At 36.1% G+C, this 25,029-nt stretch overlaps 1 protein-coding gene across 6 annotated transcripts; it reads left to right on the plus strand.

Annotated features, from left to right (window-relative positions):
- Positions 1–460: 460 nt before the first annotated feature.
- LOC104605810 (uncharacterized) lies at positions 461–24,876 on the plus strand. Of its 6 annotated transcripts, XM_010270710.3 has the most exons (6): positions 461–934; positions 1,177–1,265; positions 11,179–11,240; positions 11,325–11,376; positions 23,993–24,115; positions 24,740–24,876. In XM_010270710.3, the coding sequence occupies exons 1-6, from the start codon at positions 811–813 to the stop codon at positions 24,812–24,814; spliced, it is 525 nt and encodes a 174-aa protein (XP_010269012.1). In that variant the 5' UTR covers positions 461–810; the 3' UTR covers positions 24,815–24,876. The 6 variants fall into 6 exon arrangements, 3 of the variants coding, with proteins under 3 accessions (XP_010269012.1, XP_088757718.1, XP_010269015.1); XM_088901592.1 differs by lacking the exon at positions 23,993–24,115 and having other exon boundaries at positions 24,740–24,874; XM_010270713.3 differs by lacking the exons at positions 23,993–24,115; positions 24,740–24,876 and adding an exon at positions 12,202–12,838 and having other exon boundaries at positions 462–934.
- The last annotated feature ends 153 nt before the right edge of the window (positions 24,877–25,029 follow it).

Below are 25,029 nucleotides of genomic sequence, written 5' to 3' on the forward strand. Positions count from 1 at the left end.
ATAAAATAAAAAACAACAAAAAACTATTGTTCGACTCGATGGTTCAACTGCCCAGGTCAGCATGTCATTGACCAAATCCATGATTTTTGGCTAAAACGCAGTTTTAGGGTCTGTTCGTTTCCTCTTAACTCTTATCCCTTAAGAAGAATCTTTTAACTTTAAGAGAAAATTGGTTGTTCGTTTATTCTTATCTCTTATCTCTTAAAGTGCAATCATACAAATTTTTATTTTCCAATGATACCCTCAAAAAGACAAACAAAAACTCTCATATATAGGGTCAAAATGGATATTTGTTAGTTTTCAGAATTTCGAGTAACATTCTCTGCATTAAGAAAGTTCAGACGAAAGAAAAGTTCACCAATACCGATATATCTCTTAATACAATTATTACACTTTTAGATGTCAGATTTCAAAGGAAACGAAAAGGCCATTAGGGTGAAATGAACGAAATACTTGATCGATTCCCAAGTCAACTAGTCCAATCATATGCTCGGTCCGGTTTTCAAAATCATGCCTAAACCCCCATTTTTCTTTAATAGGCAGAGGTTGGTCTAGGAAATTGTGTTTCGTTTTGTGTTTATTGTCGTGCCACCATTAGTTCCTTTTTATTCTCTCAATGAGAATGTGGGTCTTCATGGCATGGTTTGGATTGTGATTGCTGCTAAATAATATTCTATAGCAGTGGTCGTTTAAAACTGCCGCTAGAGAGTATAGCGACTGCGAATTTGGTTTCCCCTCCCCCTCCTCTTTCGTTTTCCCCATTCTCTTCCCGCCCTCTCTCTCTCTCTCTCTCTCACTTTTCTACTGTTCATGACCGATGGAGTTTGTCTCAGATTTCCATCGGACAGCTCCAACCAGCGACTTCAACGTCAGTGGCTGATTCGGTCTCTTCACCGCAGCATTGAACTAACTCTAGAACGCTACTACATTAGAGGTAGTTTCCTTCTTGCCTCTCATTTTGTTTTTAACATTTTAGTTTTGCAAAGTTTTTCCTATTATTTGGATTTTTCTAGTGTTGGCCTCGATCATCGTTTACTCAGTTATAGTTCTTGTTGAAAATCCAAATAACTATAAAAGCTTGATAGCTTCTAGTATTCATTTATAAACGGTGAAGTATTGTAGACGTAACAAAATGCAAAAGTTGATTTATATGATGAAACTTGCCCTTTCTTGAAGATTTAGCTAGGGGTTTTATTGCCTTTGACACTGTTACGGAAGTCCAAGGACAGTTAGGTTTCTTATTCTTCTTCAATAAACCACTGAAGGTAATTGCTACTCCATCCTATTAATTTGTTTGATTCATATGGACTTGCTTGAAAATGCTGCAATTACTTTATTTTCAGTTGGTAGAGAGAAGGGAAATATGCAGAGGGTTGACTAAGCTAGAGAGAAATTCGGGAGGAGGTAACGTTGGAAGACCCAAACTTGTCCTAAACCTTCCCCTTCTGTCTCTCCTTTTTCTGCTGCAATGTTGGGCTCCTTGGGCTAATCTTTGTCTTAACTCCACCAAGTGTTTCTAGAGATAGAGATAATGGTGTCACATCCAGAAGAACAATGTCATTGATATCACCGGCCCAGATGCCAACCTGAATTTTAAGAAACTGCAGGAAAATAAAATTAATTGAATTAAGGCATCAAACTATTGTATGCTAATTCCTCAAATACCAACTCGAAAGAAAACAAAGACAGATTCTTGAATATGTGAGCAATCCCTTCAAAGGATAAGAAACTAGAATATACAGAATAAACAAGAAGAGTATAAGTTCTAAAAATTATTGAGTTGAGAACCAGTAAGTAAAAACTGTTCCATAAATATTTACAAACAAAAATACAATGTAAGGAACAAGATAAATAATAGTAAATATTAAGGAACAAGCCGGAAAAGTTGTAAAGGGAGTTCTTGTGGAATGGGTGGAAGGATGACAAGAAGATCCACCTGGTAGACTGGGCAAAAATCTGCTCTCTAAAGCAATTGGGTGGTATGGGACTATACATAATCAAAGATACAAACATAACTCTCCTGAGAAAATGCCTCTCAAGATCTGATGTTGACAGTGACAACTGGTGGAGACAGATGATTGCAGCCAAGTATGGGCTTATAAATGGGGGGTGATAAGTTTGGAAGGGTATTCAGAAAGCCCAACCTCATTTGTTGATAAATGATAAAAGCTCAACCTCATTTCCTTGAAGGCATCACTCTAAAACTAGGCAATTGAACAAGATTAAGATTTTGACATCATTATTAGTTTGGAGACAGACTCTTAGTAGAATCCTACCCGAGTTTCTTTTAACATTGCCGGCTAACAAGGAGGCCATTGTGGTTGAAATGTTCTCTTTATGTAACTATGACTTGGAGGCAGTGGAAAATCTCTTCCTGCATTGCCCCATGATCAGACAAATCTGGGTTCATTTTCTTAACAATTTACAGTTGAATTGGATCTTCCCTAAGATAACTCATGATTTCCTCAATAATTGGCATATTGAGGGACTGGGCAGTAAAGGTGTGATTATTTGGCACCTGCTGCTAGCCGCTGTCCTATGGTCAATCTGGATGGAGGAACTGCCAGCTGCTGTCCTAAAGTCCATGATCTCAGCCTTATCAAGTAGATATATACATCATCTCTTGCACAAATGCATTACATTGCTGGTGTATTATTGGACCTTGCTATTGATGTAGAGGCATAAGTATCACATCACAATTTGGAGGATCAAAGTAAGGTCCAAAACATTTTGGAACAATTGTTAGGGTTGTACTCTTTTAATTAACTCTACCCACTTAATTTAAGTTGTTCTATGCTGATTAGTATCTGATACGAGGTTATCTGCTTTATAATTAAAACTATTTATATATCCTTAAGTCTTTACTATGCAGGTGATACTATGCATATATGATGCAATTAAATTTAAACAATATAATATTGGTTTCCTAGATTTAAGATCTATTGACATGATTGAGAAGTTGTTTGTGTTAACTAACACTAAATGTATTATACCTTTTAAACTGAGGGGGGGGGGGTCAGGGCCTTTATTTTTTAATAAAAGTCTGTTATGACTTTAATGAGTAGGTGAACTCAACTCTTTTCACATCAGCCTTGCAACTACCAAAAGCTATGTCCATATATTATTACTTTAATACCAAGTTTATGTGAAAACAATTGATTGATGACTACTTTGATATGAGCTGAAAGCAAAGCAACCAAAGCACCGACTTTGCAAGGTCAATAAAACATACCTTAAATGAAAAAATACTAAATGAGTAATTCACTGATGAGCTAGGCTCGAACTCAGCAAGACTTCCACAGTCATCTCCCTGTTTATCATTGTTAATGAGGCTCAAAATACAAGTTAAGCCTGAAAAAAGCCCACATAAAATAACAATGTTTTTCCAGAGCCACTTATACTGCCACTGTCACTAGAACCCTCAAATTCACTGGCAGCATAAATACAATCATCTGATGGATTCCAGGAGTACTGACTTGTGAAGTAGCTTGTATCAAGAGCACTTTCCGAAGCAGGGACAAATGCAGCCTATAATAACCATGGTCATTCAGATGACATGATCAATCTCAGATACATGGTGTCAATGGTTAGAACAGTGCTGTGGTGAGAAATAAGACAAGCTACATGTAATGTCACCTTCTGCCTGGCAAGTGTGTCCTAGTTGATGTCTTTGAAGAACATATGTTGCTTCACCTGGACCATAATCTCCAATGCTATTGCTTAGTGATTCTACCCAAGAAAACAATAGATTCAACATCTAATAGACAAGATTACCTTTGATGCGCCTTAGTTGATGTCTTTGAAGAACACATGTTGCTTCACCTGGACCATAATCTCCAATGCTATTGCTTAATGATTCTACCCAAGAAAACAGTAGATTCAACATCTAATAGATAAGATTACCTCTGATGCGCCTTTAGCTCCAAGTCTCTGTCCAGGATCTTCTGTTAGTAATCTGGAAAATGGAACAGCAATAGCTTAAGGTTACCAAACTAGAAAATTTATTGACAAGCATTTGTACACCTAGATTAGTCATTTCAATGTGTCAAAGCCCCAATTGGAGGCCGGTCAGGTCATTGGGAGAGGTCAGTACACTTGTACTGGCTAACTGAACAAGTAACCAGTAGCTAACATAAAAAATAAAACCAAAATAAAAAAAGGCTGAAGCTTATTACAACCAATTTGGCAGTTCAATGGGCTAGCTAACAAGATAAAACAGTTCAACCAGTTGGCTCAAACTTACTAATTCTTAAGGGAGCCTTATTATTATGTTACTGTTTCTGTTATATATTATGCTTTCTGTATTAAGATAGTAAGAGTAGAATGGTCAGCATAGCTCTTTTTCACCAATAAGAGGCATTAATGTCTTTTCAAATTACGTGAGTTGTGGTCCCTTATACATTAGCAGCCTTATACATTTTTTATAAAATTTTCCTTTTATCCCAAGTGGTGTTCTCTGTTGTTGTTGTTATTATTTATTTATTTGGGTTCTCTTATTACATAAGACCCTAGATACCAATCCTGCTTTAATACTATGAGCAATGTTGGATTGAAGTCTTTGTATGTATGAGTATTTGGCTGATAAGAGTTCTTATTAGCCTATACTTAAGTTTAAGTTGTCCTGTACTGGGCCTTTGTTAATGGGCCTAATCCTGTTTAATGTTTTATGTTGTCTGGGTGTCCCATCACTAATCAGGGGCATTCTAGTAACTTCCTGTATCATTGTACTACATCATAATATAAATAATAGTACTATCGACTGAGCTGTACAGTTCGACATTCCAGCATCTCTTCTTCTTCTTCTTCTTCTCTTTTCTGCTACTTCGGCTACAGTAATTTAGCTTTCATGGTATCAGAGCATTAGCTTCTTCCTGGTTTCAGCCGGCACACACTCTCTTCTCTTGCTGTCTTTTCATCTTCTCTCTTCCTTTTCTGGGTTGCTGCAGTGAAGACTTAGGGGTGTAAGAGAGTAAAGCAAGTTCGAACCTAGGGTTTCTCTTGGTTGTAGGACTCAAGGGAAGTAAGACCCAGAAGTAGATGTCCTACTAGGTTATTTTCAGCAAAAAGTAGCTATTTGGCTACTAAGAGAGGTCTGTGTAGGACAAACGTAGTTGAGGACTAATTTCAGCAGTCCTAGCACTAGCCGAAAGGGGCTTAGCTACTTCTACAGTTGCAGCTTCGGTGCTCCAACAAGGCTCGCACAGACTTAGCTTCTTCTACAGAGCCCACTGTTCACTTGCTACTGTTGCAGCCTCGAACTGTTCACTCGCTACTATACCCGAACTGTTGCAGCATTTGGTTCAGCCCAAGTGAAGTCTATCTAGTGTTCTACCAGCACTGTGAACACTTCTACCAGCATAGCAATGTGGCAAACAGCTCCAAGTTCAGGGTGGTTATCAGTCCGAAACCCCTCACCACTGCTGTGAGATTACCTAGGGAGCTGCCAGCTCCAGATTGTTCAGCACTGTGAACCCTAGTTGAGGACTGATGTCAGCAGTCCTAGTATTGGCCGCAAGGAAGGGCACTCTCTTTACAGTTGCAGTACTCGAAGTTCAAGTGGAGTTTGCATAGCACAATAGTTGAGAACCCTTAGCTTCAGGTCGGTTACCAGCCCAGAACTCCTTGCTTGCTGTTGTAACTAAACTGTTTTAGAACTGTGACAGTCTTGGCAAGTCTGAAACTGTGTTGAGTGCTGCCAGAACTTGTTGTGATCATTTCAGCTAATCAGATTTGCTCCAGAACTGGTTCAGAACCTTCAGAACTGCTTTGGCTAGTCTTAATCAGTGTCACCTACACAGTGGCTGCAGTCAAGATGTCTTCAATACCCAGAGATGTTTCTTCTAGAGATAACAGGCCTGCGGCAAGTGGGAATTTTGTCACCAACAACAATGATGACAACTCACAAAATACACCAACAGTGTCTTCTTCTCCTATGGGACAGGTTGCTGATTCCTTTGGAACTGGTACTTTGGGCTTCACTGCTAGTGAGGTTGAGGTCCTTAGCAGGGAATTAGCCCATCTAAGAAATAATTCTTTTGCTTCTACATCTCTTGCTAGATCAGGTACAGCCTCTGCCTTCAGTGCCACTGGTTCTATTGACTCTACTTCTTGGGTTATTGATTCCGGTGCTACTGACCATATGACACATATGTCTTCCCTATTCTCTTCATATCATTTGTTGTCTGGTCAGGATAAGATGAGAGTTGCTGACGGGTCTTTCTTCACTATCTCTGGAAAGGGAATTGTTGACCTAAGCAAGGACCTCTCTCTTAAATCAGTTTTACATGTTCCCAATCTTACCTCAAATCTTTTGTCTGTTTCAAAACTTACCAAAAATTTGAACTGTAGTATAACCTTTTTTCCTACTCATTGTGTCTTCTAGGACAGAGTGACAAGGAGAACGATTGGGTGCGGTCATGAGTATGGAGGCCTCTACTACCTTGATGCAGACATCGGCTCAGCCCTACAAGCATCTGCTGCTAGTAATTCGGAAAGTGTGGAGTCAATAGCTAAGCTGCATCTTTGGCATGCTAGGCTAGGTCATGTGTCTTTCTCCTCATTAGAAATGTTGTTTCCTGAATTGTTTAAGGGCATTCCAAGTTAGAGTCTAACCTGTGAAGTATGTCAAATGTCAAAACAATGTAGAACTATGTATCCAATTTCCAGCAATGAAATTTGTGCTCCTTTTGATTTGGTTCATTCTGATGTCTGGGGCCCTTCACCCATTGTTTCCTTTGATGGCTTCCGGTACTTTATCTGTTTTATTAACCACTACTCTCGTTGTACATGGATCTACCTGTTAAAAGGACGGGATGAAGTACCACGGATAACCATGGCATTTTGCAAGATGATTGAAACACAGTTTAATAAGAAGATTAAGCAATTCAGGTCAGACAATGCTGCTGAATACTTTGAAAAATCCTTGAACTTATTCATGGAAGATGCTGGCATACTACATCAGTCATCCTGTGCTTATACTCCTCAGCAGAATGGGGTTGCTGAGCGCAAGAATAGACATCTATTGGAATCAGCTCGAGCCTTACTATTCCAGCACAAAGTCCCCAAGCAATACTAGTCTCAAGCTGTACTTTCTGCATCATATCTGATAAACCGGATGCCATCTAAGGTGTTGGGTATGAAAACCCCTTTCTCTGTTTTGTGTCCCACTCTTCTAGACTTTCCCCTTCCTCCTCGGGTCTTTGGCTGTATATGTTTCATACATGTGAAGGATCCAAAGAAGACCAAGCTGGATCCTAAGGCTACAAAGGGAATATTCTTGGGGTACTCTTCTACACAAAAGGGTTACAAGTGTTATGACCCTGTCTCCAAGAGAAAGTATGTCACCAGAGATGTGGTCTTCTTTGAGTCTCAACCCTATTTTCAGTCTTCTCAGAATCCTCTTCAGGGGGAGACTAGTGGGATGGAAGAGGATTCTCATTCTCCCTCCTTTTTTGTTCCCCTATCTGCCTCGGGTCTTCCATCCTCTCCTCCTACTCCTTGTTGTGACATTCCGGGTCAACCCAGTGAGGCTCCCACTATGCCGGTTACCTCTCTTGATGCGGCAGATGTTCCTGAAAGCTCCAGTAGGCAACAAAAGGAGATACTTACATACAACAAAAGAAAAAGGGGCCCTCAACCTCATGATAGCAACCAGTTGGACTCGGATCACTCTGTCTCTACAATCCAAGGTAATTCCAACTCTCATACTTCTGATTTGGATCTTCCTATTGCTCTCCGTAAGCCTATCCGCTCTTGCACCACCCGATACCCCATTGCTGATTTTGTTTCTTACTCACATTTATCTTCTGCCTATCACTCCTTTGTGTCTGCTCTTTCCTCTATGCGTGTTCCTTCTAGGTACTCAGAGGCTGTGTCTGATCCAAGGTGGAAATAAGCTATGAATGAAGAGATGAAAGCCCTAATGAAAGCAAGAACTTGGGAATTAGTGGATCTGCCAGCGGGGAAGACCACTGTTGGGTGCAAGTGGGTGTTTACTGTAAAGCACAGGGAGGACAGGTCCATTGAAAGGTACAAGGCCAGGCTTGTGGCAAAGGGGTTTACTTAGAAAGAAGGGATTGACTACAAAGAAACCTTTGCCCCAGTAGCAAAGCTCAACACAATTCGGGTTCTATTGTCATTAGCAGCAAATTTTTCATGGGAACTTCATCAGCTGGATGTGAAGAATGCCTTCTTAAATGGTGACCTTCATGAAGAGGTATTTATGGAACCTCCACCAGGCTATGACTTTAGTAGAAAGGTGTGCAAACTAAGGAAAGCATTATATGGGTTGAAACAATCTCCCCGTTCATGGTTTGAGAGGCTCTGTGGGGCCATGAAGAAAGTGGGGTACACTCAGAGTGGTGCAGACCATACCTTGTTCATAAGGAGATAGGATAGTACACTTACTGCACTCATTGTTTATGTGGATGATATGGTAATTACTGGGAATGACTTGGAAGAGATAAAAAGACTGAAGGAGTTTCTAGCTTCTGATTTTGAGATCAAAGACTTGGGTCATTTGAGATATTTTCTTGGGATTGAAGTTGCCAGGTCAAGAGAGGGAATCTACATATGTCAGCAGAAGTATGTTCTTGACCTCCTAGAGGAAACAGACATGATGGGGTGCAGGCCAGCAGATACTTCAATGGAACAAAATCATGGCCTGCAGGAATCAGTAGGGGAGGACTACTGTGATAGAGAGAGATACCAAAAATTGGTAGGGAAGCTGATATACTTATCCCTCACTCGGCTAGATATTGCTTATGCTGTGCATGTTGTCAGTCAATTTATGCACTCTCCAAAGATCCCTCATATGAAAGCAGTTGAAAGGATTCTCAGGTACTTGAAGACTTGCCCAGGGAAGGGAATTCTCTTCAGGAAAAACAATAGAATTGAAATTGAAGCCTACACTGATGCAGATTGGGCTGGGTCTGTTGGAGACAGGAAGTCAACCTCGGGTTACTGTACATTTGTGGGAGGAAACCTGGTCACATGGCGCAGTAAGAAGCAGAATGTAGTGGGTAGATCAAGTGCAGAAGCAGAGTATCGAGCTATGGCCCACGGGGTTGTTGAACTCTTATGGCTCAGAACTCTTCTTAATGAACTTGGCATTAAGGCTGAAGGTCCTCTCAGGCTGTATTGTGATAATAAAGCTGCCACCAACATTGCCAACAATTTCGTGCAGCATGACAGGACAAAACATATTGAGATTGATCGGCACTTTGTTAGAGAAAGAATTGTCTCGAGTGAACTTTGTGTGCCTTATACTCCATCTGAGATGCAAATTGCAGATGTACTGACTAAAGGGTTGGCAGTAGCAAAGTTTAGGGACATGCTTGGCAAGCTAAACATGATTGATATCCATGCTTAGCTTGAGGGGGAGTGTTGGATTGAAGTCTTTGTATGTATGTGTATTCGGCTGATAAGAGTTCTTATTAGCCTATACTTAAGTTTAAGTTGTCCTGTATTGGGCCTTTGTTAATGGGCCTAATCCTGTTTAATGTTTTAAGTTGTCTGGGTGTCGCATCACTAATCAGGGGCATTCTAGTAACTTCCTGTATCATTGTACTACATCATAATATAAATAATAGTACTGTCGACTGAACTGTACAGTTTGACATTCCAACATCTCTTCTTCTTCTTCTTCTTCTCTTTTCTGCTACTTTGGCTACAGTAATTTAGCTTTCAAGCAACATCCTCCTCAATTTCTCCATTGCTATAACTTGTCAAACAAAGGTAATGAAAGAGGTCACATTGAGATATATCTTGGTCTCAATCCTAAGGTACCTTGATTTTAACTCCTATTATTATTAAGTTTACATTGCATATATCTGGCTTAATCCTACTTATTTTGAGGATCTTGTTTTGAAGGTATTCATCCAAAAATCTAATTTTGCATTTAATCCTTCTTTACTTTTATCAATTAATACTATGTTATCAGCAAACAACATGCACCAAGAACCTTCTCTTTTAGAGGTCAATGCAATCACATTTTGTAAAATGCAGTGGAAACCCTTTTTCTTTGAATATAAAAGAAAAATCCAAGCATTGACATCTTGGCTATGACTTGGGATGTGCAAGTATAAATACTAAACTAGTGTCATTGGTTTTTGTATATATAGTTATAAATATATTGAATTTATACCAAGAATCATATACTGATCTGATTTATCAAAAGTACTAATGCAAACCTGGATGCATGGGGAGAAAGGATGGGAGAATCCAAAATTCTGGAGGCATCGAGTTGCTGCCTTCCCATTCATATACTCCAAGTATCTTCATCAAAGCCTTCTAATTAATGGAATATAAGCCTTCTAATTAATAATTAAGGTACTTTTTCCAGTATTATATTGTCACAAAATTTTGAGCCAATTATGTCACTAAGGATGCATTTGGCATTCCTTATTTTAAGGACTTATCTCCCTTTTGCTGTTAAGAACTCAGTGTTCATGGGGGCATTTAAACTGCAAAAAAAAGGAGATAAGTCCTTAAAATAAGGAATGCCAAATGCAGCCTAAAACAATTAGTTTTCAGCTGTTTTAGTAACATACTAACCTCTAACAATTTAGATATTAAAGAGTATCTAAATGGTATACCATACCCTTCTTAAAGAAAAGATTTTCATACCCCAAGTTTTGAGTTTTCTAGTTTGGCTAGGACTTTGTTAATTTTGTTAGAGAACTTAGAGTCTAGGCTTGGCTATAAGGAGCTTCCATACTGTCTTGAAGTTTTCACATAAATTGTGTAATGCCCTTTTATTAATCTTAGCAGTATACTTCTTGGTTAGTATAGCTATATATGATTCTCCTAGGTGTTCAACACAGCAGGTTTTTGAAATATACTGGGTTGGGGGAGTTTGAGAGGCAAGAAATAGAAATTTGAAATCCTGAAATATCTGTACCATTTAAATATAGGTCTATTATTCCTTATTTTCATCAGCTATTGTCATAATGAAAATAAAATTAATATTGAGATGGTAGATTGCTTGAACAGTTGAGGATAATTTGAACTTTGAGGATTTCTTATTGAGAAAAGATTGAAGTATGCCAGCTTTCAAATTATCTAGAAAAAGAAGAGAAAAGAGAAAAACAACAGAGAACATGATCGACTTTATTCAGATTATAGCTGTTGTAGCTTATTTCTACCTTTTTTTTTTTCATTATCTTTCACAATATACAGATATCTTCAGCTTCTGCTAGAGAAAAAGAACTACAATCTCAAGTGATTAGTCTCCAGCAAAGGTATGAGATGTGGTATATGGTTTTTTATTGTAGCATGCTTTTGTTGATATTCCATGTTCAACTGAAAGTTGTTTTTAATTTCAGCATTGGAAATCTTGTTGAAGAGTTGCAGAGACAGAAAATAATCAATTCTCAGGTATGCATCTCCTCTCTTGAAGTGATTGCCAAATCATGTTGGAGAAACATAAATGTTATTGCTAGAATGTCAACTCTTTGGTTTGAACTGTAAAGCTACCTTGATCCAACCCTATCAAATCAGGACTGGGTTACATGAGTATAACCTGCATTGGTTTTGGGTTTAGCTAGTTCCAACCCATTGGGTTATTGTAGCCACGTACATAAGGTCATGTGGTTGGTGACATAGTGACATTGGAAATCTTTAAATATAAACCAATAACCTTCACTAAGAACAAGGTACCGTTCACGAGGTAGAGCAGATTGGTATTGGTATGGGGTTGGGGTGGGTTCAGTAATTCCATCACATTAAGTTGAGGCGATACAAGTTCAATAGCAGGTGCCTTTGGAGCTGGGTTGGGTTGTGTCAAACCCATACTAAACCCAACTAGTTGACATTCCTACTTATTGCCCCATGTGTTTTCCAAGATTTCTGGTGCATGATGTGCAGGTTAATTTGTCAGGCATCAATCTTTTAGTTTAAGGGGGATGAATGATGTGCTCCATTTACCCTAAATTGGTGGTTGTGCCTTTAGCTGCTAGGTGTTGAAAGCTTATAATTAGGGCTCAAGTAAGTTTGCATGTGAACAAAGGATCCTTGCATCCAAGATCAAAGCCATTAGGTTCTGTTTAGATTAGTGCTGAATGCAAGGGAAGGAAAAGGAATCAAATACTTTTTTGCCTCAATCATGTGCAATTCAAGTTTTGCTTCCATTCTGAAATTCAAAATCTGCGCAATTTTCATATTGATGTTACAGTGCAAGTTTCCATATTTTCTGACTTACAGAAATACTGAAACCTTAAGAATTGGGTACCAAGTTCCTTGCACTCATCCAGGAACTTCAAATGTGAAAAGTTCATTCCACCTGGCAGTACCCTCATCCAGGTTATTGTTCTTGAAAATCAAAAGGCTTAACGCACCTAGTCCTTGCACTCTGAAGGAAAGGCCTTTGTTGATCTGTTGCCTTGCTATCAACTATAAGGCGTAAGACACAGAAGAAGTTATGACTATTCATCATCAAGGATGGGTAGGCCCTGAACAAAGTAGGATCCAATTACACTTCTGCTTAAAGAATTGCAATGATACAAGGGGAAAAATAACAAACTTCAGTTAGATGCACAACCCTAGACTCTAATACCTGCCCTGGTCTGGTGTTGTCTCATCCAGTGAGGGATCAAAGCCCTAGAGAATGTATCTTGAGGAACACATTTCCCTTATCAGTTGGCTGAAGCATGTGGAAAGAGAGGAGCATTGCATTTTTTTTTTATAGAAAAGCTATCCTATAAATGTTGTGAAAGAAATATTTTTGTTGAGTTTCAAATATTGAAGAGTTTTCATGAGTTACAAATATTTTTTCTTTATTTCAAACTATGTTTAAGCATACATTTTTCTGTGTCATTCACCAGTTGAGATTTCATTCTTACCCCAAGTTTATTTATGATTGTTTTCATCCTTTGTGCATGTATTCATTTTCGTTGAATTTTGGGAGAATTTTTTGTCAATCAAGTGTTTTGAGTTTTGAGAATGGACAATGAAATTTGTGTTAAAGAATGTCTCAATTTGAAACTAAGATGTATTAATTTGTGATTCAAGTGTATTGATTTTTTTTTGGTCGAAAAATATTTTGAATGGAGAATAGACTTTTAAATTGCATTTGTATTGATTTTTGTATTTCATTTTAATTTAGATGAATGTAGACAAAACAAGTTATTTGAAACAAATCAGGAATAATTTACAAAGAAATTATAGAGTATATGAACAAAAAAAGATTTACCAGCAGTTGCAACTGCCGCTAAAAAAAGCGTGCCAAACTTATAGTGGCAGTCGCGACTGCCACTAAAGATAGTTTCAGCGACAATTTTTGCATTTGTACCAACAGCCGTGAAAACTGCCGCTAGAACTTATAGTTACAGTTCTTTTAGTGGCAATTAGCCGATTGCTGGTAAAGTTTCTAGCAGCAGTTTTAGGGACCTTTAGCGGCAGTTGAAGTCATTTTTCATGTAGTGGCATAATTTATTTTTTGTCCCAATAAGTCTTCAATTTTTGCAAGATGTGGGGCAAGGTTCAAACTTGAGAGGGATCAGCTTTGCAGAATAACATAATATCATCTGCGAACATTAGATGAGTGGTTTCTAGGCCATTTTGGTTCAATTTGACTCCTTGAAGATTCCTTTCCATGGATGTTGCTCCAAGTAGTTGTGTGAGGGTCTCCATGCCTATGATGAAGACGTGAGGAGAGAGAAGATCACCTTGTTGCAAACCTCTATTTAGATGAAAGTGGTGATGTGCTTCACCTCTTAACATTATTGAATAAGGGAAGAGATGCACTGATAAATTAAACTGCACCATTTTGGAGGAAATTTCTTTTTTTTTTTAACTCCACATAAGAAAAGCTAGCCCATTCAATCAAAAGCCTTGGACATATCCAGTTTGCTGCAATGTGGTTTTATGAGTGATTTCCTTGGCCAATAGAATATTATCTGAGATTTGTATATTCTTTAGGAAGCGGGCCGATTGGAATGGAGAGATGATTTCTTGCAATCTCTGGACCATCCATTTAGAAATAATCTTGTATAGCATATTGCAAAGGCTAATAGGCTTGTAACCAGAGGTGTCCACTAGGAAATTGTTCTTGGGGATGAATACCAAGTTGGTATTATTGATTTCTTTGGCGAGTTGTTCTGTAACAAAGAATGCATTGACCATGTCTAATATCTCTGGGCCAAGCATGTTCCAATGATGCTGATAAAAGAAGGCAGTGAACTCATATGGTCCTAGAGCTTTGTGAGGGTTCTTGAGTTTGACGATATTGTGTAGCTCCTTAGTATTTGGAGGTGTCATCAGTAGTTCAATGTGATGTTGTTGGAGCTCCGAAAAGGTGACATTTTGGAGAGTTTGGATCAAATGATTCTATCACTCCCCCTTTGCCAGATTGTTTGTGAGATTGGTGTGAAGCATGCTTTGTAAGGAGTAAATCCGGATTCTTGACATGTAGAGTTTAGGGCTGTTCATAACAAGACCCAAACAGACCAAACCGGTCCGATTCAACCCGAATTAGTTGTTTTTTCTTAAGTATCGGTCGGTTTTGGGTTACAAAAAAATATAAACCGATAGTTCGGTACCTGAACCGGCTTAGATATATATTATATATATATATAATATAATATAATATTATATATATATATATATCTGATATATTTCAGTTTTACTATATATATTTCAGATATATATTTGTGGAAATATATATTTCAGCTTTATTTCAGAAATATATATTATATATAAAATTTCTGATATATAAAATATTAGTTTTAATCCATCAAATCATTTTTAATTTTCAGGCATCTAGCCTTTGCTTTGTTAGACTTGAATCCTTTACCGTTCACACCGAGAGAATCATTCACAAAACCGACCCAAACTGATTCAAATCGACCAGGTCGGTTTTACTTAGTACTGGGTTGGTTTCAGTTTCATTTCTAGGTAAACCGACTAGGTCGGGTCGGTTGGAAAAATGCCAATAAACCGACCCAACCCGACCCGTGAACAACCCTAGTAGAGTTGGTTGGAAGAGAGAAAGAGACAGAGATCTATTTGTTTGTAATTATGATTTGTACTTCTATCCAGTGTCTTCAACCTATTGTTGACATGGCTTGTTGAATCATTCAAACAGTCACCCGCCCATGATTTCAGGTTCAGTTATACTATAATCCAAGAATTGGTCAAAAACCATTGATGTGGTAAAAAATCTACCCAACTCAGGCGGTTACTTGTTCAACCCGACGACTAGGTCATAAGTCACAGACTAAATGTGTATGTAAATTTCTGGAGGCCATAACTTTGTGCTTCGATGTTGGATTGATGTGATTTTTTTTTTTAAATTTTGGATAACTTTTTGATATCTATGCATCTCACCCCATTATTTACACTAAAGCCTCCTTTTTGGTCTCAAATCACAAACTTTAGCATTTTTTACAAATAAAAAAAATTAAATTAAATAAATCAAATATAAAATAATGTATACATTACATGCACAATATAATTATACATTATTTATAGATAAAATGTGTTTATACCTATGTGTGTGTGTTGTATTTTCTGATGTTACTCGGTCTAACTCGTGACCTAGAGGCAAAAACAGTTCGACCTCTGGGTCTGTTTTTAAAACACTTTTCCTACCTGATGTAAAATTTGTACTATTTGCAATTCAAGTTTTGCATCCAAAAAACAAGCTCAGATCTGCTACCCACACCTAGAAATGACAATGGGGCAGGGTAAGGCCAGTTTTTTGTATACCCATTCCCAACCCTGAACACACATACCGCACCCCATCCTTGCCCCGTACCTCAATAGGAAATCCTAACTCTGAATTTGTCGCGCCCTACCCCAAGCATTCCTACTTACAAGTTACAACGCTATTTTTTGAGTTAAAACATATTATAGCATGTTATATAATATGTGTATAAAATTTATTTTACACAGTACATAATATAAATATTTATATGTAGTATGTATTATAGGTGATATATTATAATATTTCTATAAAAAATATAAAACATAATATAAAATAGTATATTATACATATTCTCTATTGGGGCGTGCTTGTAGCCAGGCTTAGGTGATCGGGCCCAGATTTCTTACTCACTTTTCCTACCCATCTCTACTCGCAGTTAATTGGAGTCGCACATCTCTCAATTCATAATAGATATGTGTGGTTCCAATTCACAGCGAGTAGAGAATGGGTACGAAAAGTGAGTAGGAAATCCCGAGTGGATCAAATACTTCCCTTGCTCCATCCCCGGTCACCAAAGTTTCAAGTTTCTCCAAAGCCCACCTTGAACTGGTCAACAGTAAAAAAAATAACACTTCGATTAAGGCGAGGTGGATCAGATTACCATCCCTACCCACACCTACCCAAAGGACCTTACAGCACATTGGGAATATCTAATGTCATTCATGGGGAGATGTTCCGAATGTAGTGTCTTGTGATAAGTGTGAGTAGCATTTTCCATGGATAATATGCAAAAGCTGGTGCAAAATTTGCACCACCTTCCGCTTACCTAAATTCTCTTTCATATAAAGTGGGGGTTATGTTATACTTGACTCACAAACAAATAACCATCCTCCAACCTCCATTCTTTTTCATATAAACTTGGGACTACTTCATTTTACTTCTTATCAAACATGACAAAGTCAAACTCAAGCAAAAGTAAATAGGAATTTACATTTTTGCACTCTTATGCACTTGTGCATTTATGCTAGTGCAAATGAAATTTGCAAACTAACCGACCTAAGGCAAATAAAATTCATTTGCGGAAGAGCTATGTTTGGTGACGATTCATGCTGGCTCAGCCAAAGTTAAACTAAAGTAAGCCTTTCACCTCTCAAATCCACCATTGTGCAATAGGTGTTAAAAAGCCTTTTCTACTTCTTGCTCTCGTTAAATCTTTCTTGCTACCATGTATCACCATATATAACTATTCAATCAACAAAAAAAAGCCTACACTTATTTTTCTCACTAAATATTGGTTCTATCCATTTTCTCTCATCTTATATTTACAAATAGGGGTGTTTGAATCTGGTTTGGTTCAATTTGAAGATCTCAAACCAAATCAGTAAATTACAGTTTGAGAAATTTTATTATGGTTTGATCCGGTTTTTAATATGGTTTGGGTCATTCTTAAGGCTTAACCCAATTAGAAAGACTAAATAGCATGTATGCCTAAATAAATAACAAATATAATTCAAATATCAAATTGAAATCTTAATAAGTGCCACCTATTAATAATAGGGGTTATATCAGATAAGGGCAACTTTTGGGCCCTAATATCAATAAAAGTAATATATTTAATAAAGTTTCAAAAATAAATTAACTTTTTAAAAATAATATCACAAAAGGGCAAAGTTACTGTTCATCTTCTTCTTGTAGATTATACATCAGAGTTGCCTGCCACTGCCTTTGGCATGTTTCTGACTATTGTCTCCGACAACCGCCTCTGACTGTCGTCTCCGACGATTGAGAAAGCATCGTTGATAGTCGGACACCGGCAAGTGGGTCTCCGACTGTCGCCTGTAGTTGCAGAAACATTTCCTTAAATCATTTTTCAAACTTCATACCCCTTCGCCTCTATATAAAAAAAATCTCACTACTCAAATGGGAGTGAGTGAGAGAAAGAAAATTTTACTCATGACTCTCCCTGAACCATAGACGGCAACCATGTCCAAATCCACTAGTTTCCCCAAATCTAGAAAGCAGGGCTTATGTGGTTTAGGAAAACCATCTGAGAATGACTATGTCGTCGCCGAACTGAGGGAGGCCCATGGGCCATGACCAACGGCTATTGCGGAAGGAAGAGGAACTGAGGAAGAGCAGCTGCCAACAGCGTGCTTTCTGGGTACTTGGCCATTTTGGTTTTGTTGTTGTGGTCGGGAGTGTTGCTGGTTGTTACTGTCAGTGGGGATGTCTTTTTCAAGGGAGCTGGCTGTCTTCACGCCTGGGCCCAGTTGTATTGTGGCAATGCATCATGTCAACGAAAGCGGCTTTGATGTTCCATCGTCTTCCTCATGAGAGAGCAGTAGAGGAAGACGATGAACAGTATCACTGCCCTTTTTTGATATTTTTCTAAAAAAGTTACTTTATTTTAGTTATTTTATAAAAATATTACTTTTTATTGATATTCAGGGCAAAAAGTTGCCCTTATCTGCTAGAAACTCTTAATATTATACAAGTTGCATTGATACTTTCTCAAGCATTAATAGCTCCTTGGGCATCAAATTACAAGTTAAAAATTGAAACAAACAACAATAATATATGTATGAAATGTTAAATGAATACATATATACATGTTCATGGGTCAAGCTCAGGCTTAGCTTTTGCCAAAATTCTAATGGGCCTGGTTTGAAGCTGGAGCTCGAAATATTATAAGGTTGAGCCTAAAGCTCATCTCATGAACAAGTCTAAATGTACATACATATATACATATATACATGTATACATACACATAACATATGTTTCAACATATGTATTATATATATTATATACATTAATAAAGATATTATTAACAATTCAGTTTAATATGGTTTACAGTTTGGTAACATGGTGTTTATATGTCATTATCGTTGTCGTATTGAAGCATAATCAGCAAGTGATGTACAATCAAAATTTCATTGTTTTTTCTTTAGAACTGTTCGTAGGATGGAAAGAGTCCTAGATACAGGAAGGGTTTTGTAAATTCTAAACCCTACCTATTTCCCTAGACTTATTACCAAAAGAAAAACCTCTCTAAACCTTCCAACCCATTCCTTCCCTACTCCCTAAAAGCCGTAGAGGGTTGGTGGGTTTGTCCAAAACCCACATCCAATTTCCATATTATTTTATATTACATATAAACAATGAATAAGCAAAATAACATGAGCAAATATCAAAATTTTTGATTGTTCGATTTTTTGATAATTAATTCAAGATATTATTAAATTCAACACCTAATATATAAGTTCATATGCAACAATATGTGGGTCTCCTCCCATTGCCCCATAGTCTTTGACAACTTCTTTAACATCCATTGGACATTGACCTTTTCAAAACCTCCATATTTTGGATAAATTATACAAGCTAAACCCTTCCGTTAGCTGACACTGAGATTTTTTTTTTTTTATTTCTTTTGAAGGGCTACACAATGGGGGTAGCCCATTCCCCAACCCAAGTGCAGGTGGGATTCGATCCCAAGTCTCCACTATGTACGACCAACATGATACTTTACCAACCAGCTGGTTTGCACCTTACCTGACATTGAGATATTAATAGAAAAAAATTAATGATGCCATGATTTTAAGCATAAAAAACCATTTTTACCCAAGGATATGAACAGTGAAGTGAAATATCCATTGATTGAAAATGTATCAACTATCAACAAAAAAATAAAAAAAGAGGAGATTTCTTTTGAATGAACCCCCTTTCTTCCATCACCCTCCCTTGCTCTCACCACATATCTGACTATTTTGTTCTTTTCGTTGATATTATTATTATGTTTATGTTTAAATGGTTTAAGGCCATGTTTGGGAGTGCTGAAAAATAAGTGCTTATTTGGGCCATTAAGCCCTTATTGGTATTTGGGGAATAAGTGCTTATTTTAAAAATAAGGGCTTATATTTTAAGCCCAAATTCTTAGCTTTTTTTAAGTGCTTATATAATAAGCACTTACTCAATTTTTTCTTCCAAAATTATCCCTAGTTGAATTTTAAAATACCACTTATAATATTATCCCTAGTTGAATTTCATAAAAGTAATTTCGTAAAAGTTATTTTATAAAAGTATTTTTATAAAGTTTTTGTAAAAGTGCTTTTATGAAATCACTTTTACAAATACACTTTTATAAATGTACTTTTATGAAAGCACTTTTAAGGAAGTATTTTTATGAAAGCACTTTTATAAAAGCACTTAAGAAAGCACTTTTATGAAAGTACTTTTATGAAAGCACTTTTATAAAAGCATTTTTATGAAAATACTTTTATGAAAGCACTTTAATAGAAGCACTTAGGAAAATACTTTTATAAAAGTGCTTTCATAAAAGTGCTTTTGTAAAAGTGCTTTCATAAAAGTGCTCTCATAAAAATACTTTTATAAAAGTGCTTTCGTAAAAGTGCTTTCATAAAAGTATAAAAATGCTTTTCTAAAAGTGCTTTCATAAAAGTACTTTCATAACAAGTGTTTTTATAAAAATACTTTCATAAAAGTGTTTTTATAAAAGTAATTTAATAAAAGTTTTTTCAAAGGACTATTTTGAAAATTTAAAAGAAAATGAAGGACAAAATAGTCACAAATGCTTATTTAAGTGCTTATTAGAGAAAAAGACTACCAAATGCTCAATATAAAATAACTGTTTATTTTAAAAAATAAGCACTTAAAAATATTAGGTGTCAAAATAAATGCATATTCAAATAAACACTTTTTTTAAGCACTTATTTTTAACTTAAGTACTACCAAACATGGCCTAAGTAATTTACCCAGATATATGTATGCTAAGCATTTAAAGTAATTTATAAAAGTACTACTTAAATCATAACTTGGGAAAGTGATTTGCTTTTTCATTTTACAATATGCAACATCATAGGGGTTATTATACTAATGATCACAATTATTGGTTGTAGAAATGCTAGCTTAATTTTATATTCGATCGCTTCATGCCAATATCTTGGTTATACATAAATCAGTATAAAAAAGCGTTGCTTTTGATACACAAACTGCAAGAAAGAGGGATTAGAGAACCTGGGGTGGCTAACCTGGCGAGGTTGCTCCGATGCATAAGTTAGTTCTCAGTAGGTAGTTGCGAGCTAGAAATCAATAAAGTAAAGAGCTAGAATGCACTTAACCGCACATACCTTGTGTCACTGAGGTAGATGCCCTTATATAGGTGTTGTTTGGTTTGGGCATAACGCACCGTGTTTGAGGTCTCCAGGAAGACGTGCCTAATCGACTCGATGTCCTTGGAGGTAGCCGTGCACGTAGACCAGTCTTCGCACCTTGTTCGGTTTCCTCTGGAACATCCGATATGGGGGGCAACTTCTGAGAAACCCAAGACTTTCAGGATATGTATGCTGAATTGGGCGGTGAGCATGTCTCGCAGGTCGCCACCTGAACCTCAATCAAGTCGGCAAGCCCTCAAGGGAGGTCACTCCTCATCGAGGTCACTTCGACTGTACTAACGAGGTGCCACAGGTCGACCCCTATACGAGGTGTTGCAAGCCATTCAGAATTGTGGACGAGGTCGTCAACTAGGTTTTCGCTAGGTTGGCGGTGGTGGCAGGTCACCAGGTCGGACTCCATCTCTTTTAGGCATTTTCTTATTTTGTTCACCATTTAATAGCTGAAATTCTAAAGTTGGTATTTATTCTTTTGGAGTTTGTTAGGGAAGACGACCAAATTTAAAGAAATTAATTAAGACTGTTTGGTTTGAAGGAAAAGAAGTGCTAATACAATTTAAGGCCATGTTTGGGAGTGTTTATGTTAAAAATAAGTGTTTATTCAAATTAGCACTTATTTGTATTTGGTATCCAACTTTTTCAAGTAAAATAAGCACTTATTTCATATTGACAGTTTGGTAGTCTTTTTCTCTAATAAGCACTTAAATAAACATTTGTGACTATTTTGTCCTTCATTTTCTTTCAAATTTTACAAAAACACTTTTATAAAAGTACTTATATGAAAATACTTTTGTGAAAGTACTTTTATGAAAGCACTTTAATGAAAGTATTTTTATAAAAGCACTTTCATAAAAATGCTTACAGAATTACTTTTATAAAACTACTTTTACGAAATCACTTTTATAAAATTCAACTAGGGAATTTTATAAGTGGTATTTTAAAATTCAACTAGGGATAATTTTGGAAGAAAAGAATTGAATAAATGCTTATTGTATAAGCAATTAAAAAAGCTTGAAATTTTGGCTTAAAAAATAAGTCATTGTTTTTAAAATAAGCACTTATTTTGGACTTATTTCCCAAACACCAATAAGTGCTTAATGGTGTGGTCCCAGCCCAAATAAGTAGTTATTTTTAAACACTCCCAAACATGACCTAAGAGAAATAAAAGAAGTGCTAACAAGATAAATCAATGTTCAAAGAACTGGACTAGGCATAGAATCGGAGAAGGGAGGGGTTCATGGGTCAGAGGTTTGACCGGTGTCGAACCGTGATGATGTGGCATATACATATATATAGTATGGGTCATATAAATACTATATATAATATATTTTTACAACTTTTAATGTACTTAAATATGGTGGATGGATGATAAGCTTCTTAATTTTAAAAAAGAATGACTAGGGTTCAAGCCTTTTAACTTACATTTCTTTAAAATATGCACATAATAATGTAATATGTATAATAAATAGTCATTAATTAGCATAAGTGAAGAGGTGAATTAGTGGTAATTAAGTAATTTGTGAAAATAAGAGGTATTGGATTTAAATCTTGTTAACAACATTTTAAAATTTCACTTATATATGGACCTGAGTGGTTTCATGAAACCGGAACCGGTTCACCGGTTTTCCAGTTCAACCAGCCAGTTTTCAGTGGGTTTTGAGCAAGTTCGATTATTGGGGTATGATCGAACTGGTTAGAGCCATGGGTCATAGTTCAACCGGACGGTCTGGTCCGGTTTTTTAAACACTAAAATAAATAATTAAAAGGCTCCACACACTTTTACGTGTGAAAACTTCCACATGCCCAAGATGCCACGTGTGTATAGTAAATTCAAACTTAAAAGTGAGATATATAAAAGAATACAGTGAGTGAGTGTAGCATATTATCACTATCACGCTATGGGTGAGGAGGTGATTATCATAAATATGCTGATAATTAATTTCTTGCTAATTTTGAAATATAACAGTTGTGTTTTATAAATGTTCATGTAACACGTGACATGGCTTTGTCCTATTATTAAGGGATATATTTAAACTATATTTGGAAAGTTGCATTCTTTATTTTTAAATACAAACTTTTGAAAAAGATAGTGACTGAAAAAGTATTGATGGAGTGAGTGATTTGGCATAAAAGAGTAGGACGATGAAGTAAGAACCATTTCATTAAAGTGATAAAGGAAAAGAAAAGTGAGGTGAAAGGAGTGACTAAGGGTAAATTGCTAAAACCTCTCCTAAAGTTTATGGTTGTTGCTAACTTCCCTTGAAGTTTGGTAATTGCAATCACCTCCTCTGAATTTTTTGACATAATTGTATGTAGACCCCCTTTGTTAGAATCTTCTAAAAAGATGCATGAAAATGTCTAAAATACCACATAGTTACTTTTGACTAAAATGTTTATTTTCCAAATTTTCTCTTCATATAAATCACTAACCCAAATTCTTACAATCTCCTTGGATCAATCATTTAAAGGCAAATCTGCCACATTAAATTCTCTAATTTTGGACAATTTTGTGCTTCTTTTTAGAAGACTCTAAGAGAAGGGATCAACATGCAAGAGTATAAAAAAGTTCAAGGGAGCCTGATTGCAATTATCAAACTTCAAGAGAAATTTCAGCAATTGTCTGAAACTTCAGGGGAGATTTCAGCAATTTACCCAGGGAGTAATAATAAATTACAAGTCATTGTTTTTTCTCTCTCTTTCTTCTTCTTCTTTTCATTAATGTTACCCTTTATTATTATTACTATTATTTTTCCTCTTGAATGTCTGTTTCTTTCTTAGTAGCATAAAAAACACTTGTATCTTTCTATATAAATACTTTCAAACCTTCATTCATATCAAAAGTGTTCACGAAAAGATGGTACTGGAAAATAACGGAAGAAGAAAAGAAAAGAAAAATAGTACAAAATACAGGCCAAAGATCTGATATGGAGATAAGGAAATGAAAAGAAGTTGAAGTTCTTTTAGATTTTTATTACAAGTAAGTTTGATCTTGTTTTCTCTTATTACTCTTTTCATTTCAATTCTTTTATTTTGTCAAATTTTACAATGCTTATAGCAAACTTAAGTTAATAATTTATGGGTTTCTTTCTATTTTGTTGATTTACCTATTTGAAACAGACTAGATATTCTTTTGATGCAGCAACCTATTAATTTCATATTTCAGATTCATTTTTATATATATAGTACTGGTCTTAGTCGAAAGCTGAGTATCATTCTAAATTATCTCAAGAGAAATCAGAGATTTGTATGGGCAAACAAGGTCCCTGTTACCATTGTGGAACTAAAAGTGAGTTTATTTCTGATCTTTTCCTCATAGATTATTTTGTGATATTCTGTCCTATTATCATTGTGCATATATAGTAGTTTTGTAATGTGTTTTGAATTTGTAGTAAAAATTTTAATTTAATTTTAGGAATTTATGCTTTCATTTTTTTTTACTTATTTAATTTTCATTTTTTTATGTTTCCTGTATACATGTTTGTTTCAATATAAAGTAGAAGAAAAAAATACTAAACTGAAATTTCTAAGCTCAATTTTGTTCCTTTACCATTATATCAAAATACATAAATTAAAAGGGATGAAGAACAAAAATTTCATTATAAAAGGGTTTTAATTAGCTAATTTACTCTACTATTAAATATTATGCTAGCTCTTAATCTTTCATCTTAATAGCTTTCTTTTATATATAAAATTAAACATAATTACAATTTAAGCCATATCCACTGATAACTTAGTTTCTTAATTAATTATCTTAGTTGAAGTTTGATTGTTGAATGCATGGAATTTACCTTAGGGCTATTGAAAAAATATAGAGAAAAGATTAGTAATATTTTTCTTAATTATTTGTCTGTTGTGATTGTTTAATTTCTACCCATTAATTTAATACTAATGGATTTTCATAATTATTCAGACACTCCACTTTGGAGGAATGGACCACCTGAAAAGCCAATATTGTGTAATGCATGTGGCTCAAGATATAGGATAAAAGGCACATTGGAGAATTATTATCCTTTGCATCGCCCATTTTCAATATTTGACTCTACAAATTCCAAGACTTCAGAGAAGAATAAATCTAAGGCAACAAAAGGATTGCATATAAAAGTTAAGAATGACACAACAATGGAGGGTGAAGAAGCATTTACAAGGGACAGTATGTGCTCAACAAAATTTGAAGATGATATAGATGATACAAGCAACAGA

This window comes from Nelumbo nucifera, chromosome 1 (genome assembly GCF_055504915.1).
Source record: "Nelumbo nucifera cultivar China Antique chromosome 1, China Antique-T2T, whole genome shotgun sequence".
Taxonomy (NCBI): domain Eukaryota; kingdom Viridiplantae; phylum Streptophyta; class Magnoliopsida; order Proteales; family Nelumbonaceae; genus Nelumbo; species Nelumbo nucifera.

Excerpts from the sequence above, each read along its gene's own strand:
- LOC104605810 (XM_010270710.3), top strand. The coding sequence starts at position 811 with ATGACCGATGGAGTTTGTCTCAGATTTCCATCGGACAGCTCCAACCAG. Across the intron at positions 935-1,176 it reads AGAACGCTACTACATTAGAG|ATTTAGCTAGGGGTTTTATT; the intron begins GTAGTTTCCTTC and ends CCTTTCTTGAAG. Across the intron at positions 11,241-11,324 it reads GTGATTAGTCTCCAGCAAAG|CATTGGAAATCTTGTTGAAG; the intron begins GTATGAGATGTG and ends TTTTAATTTCAG.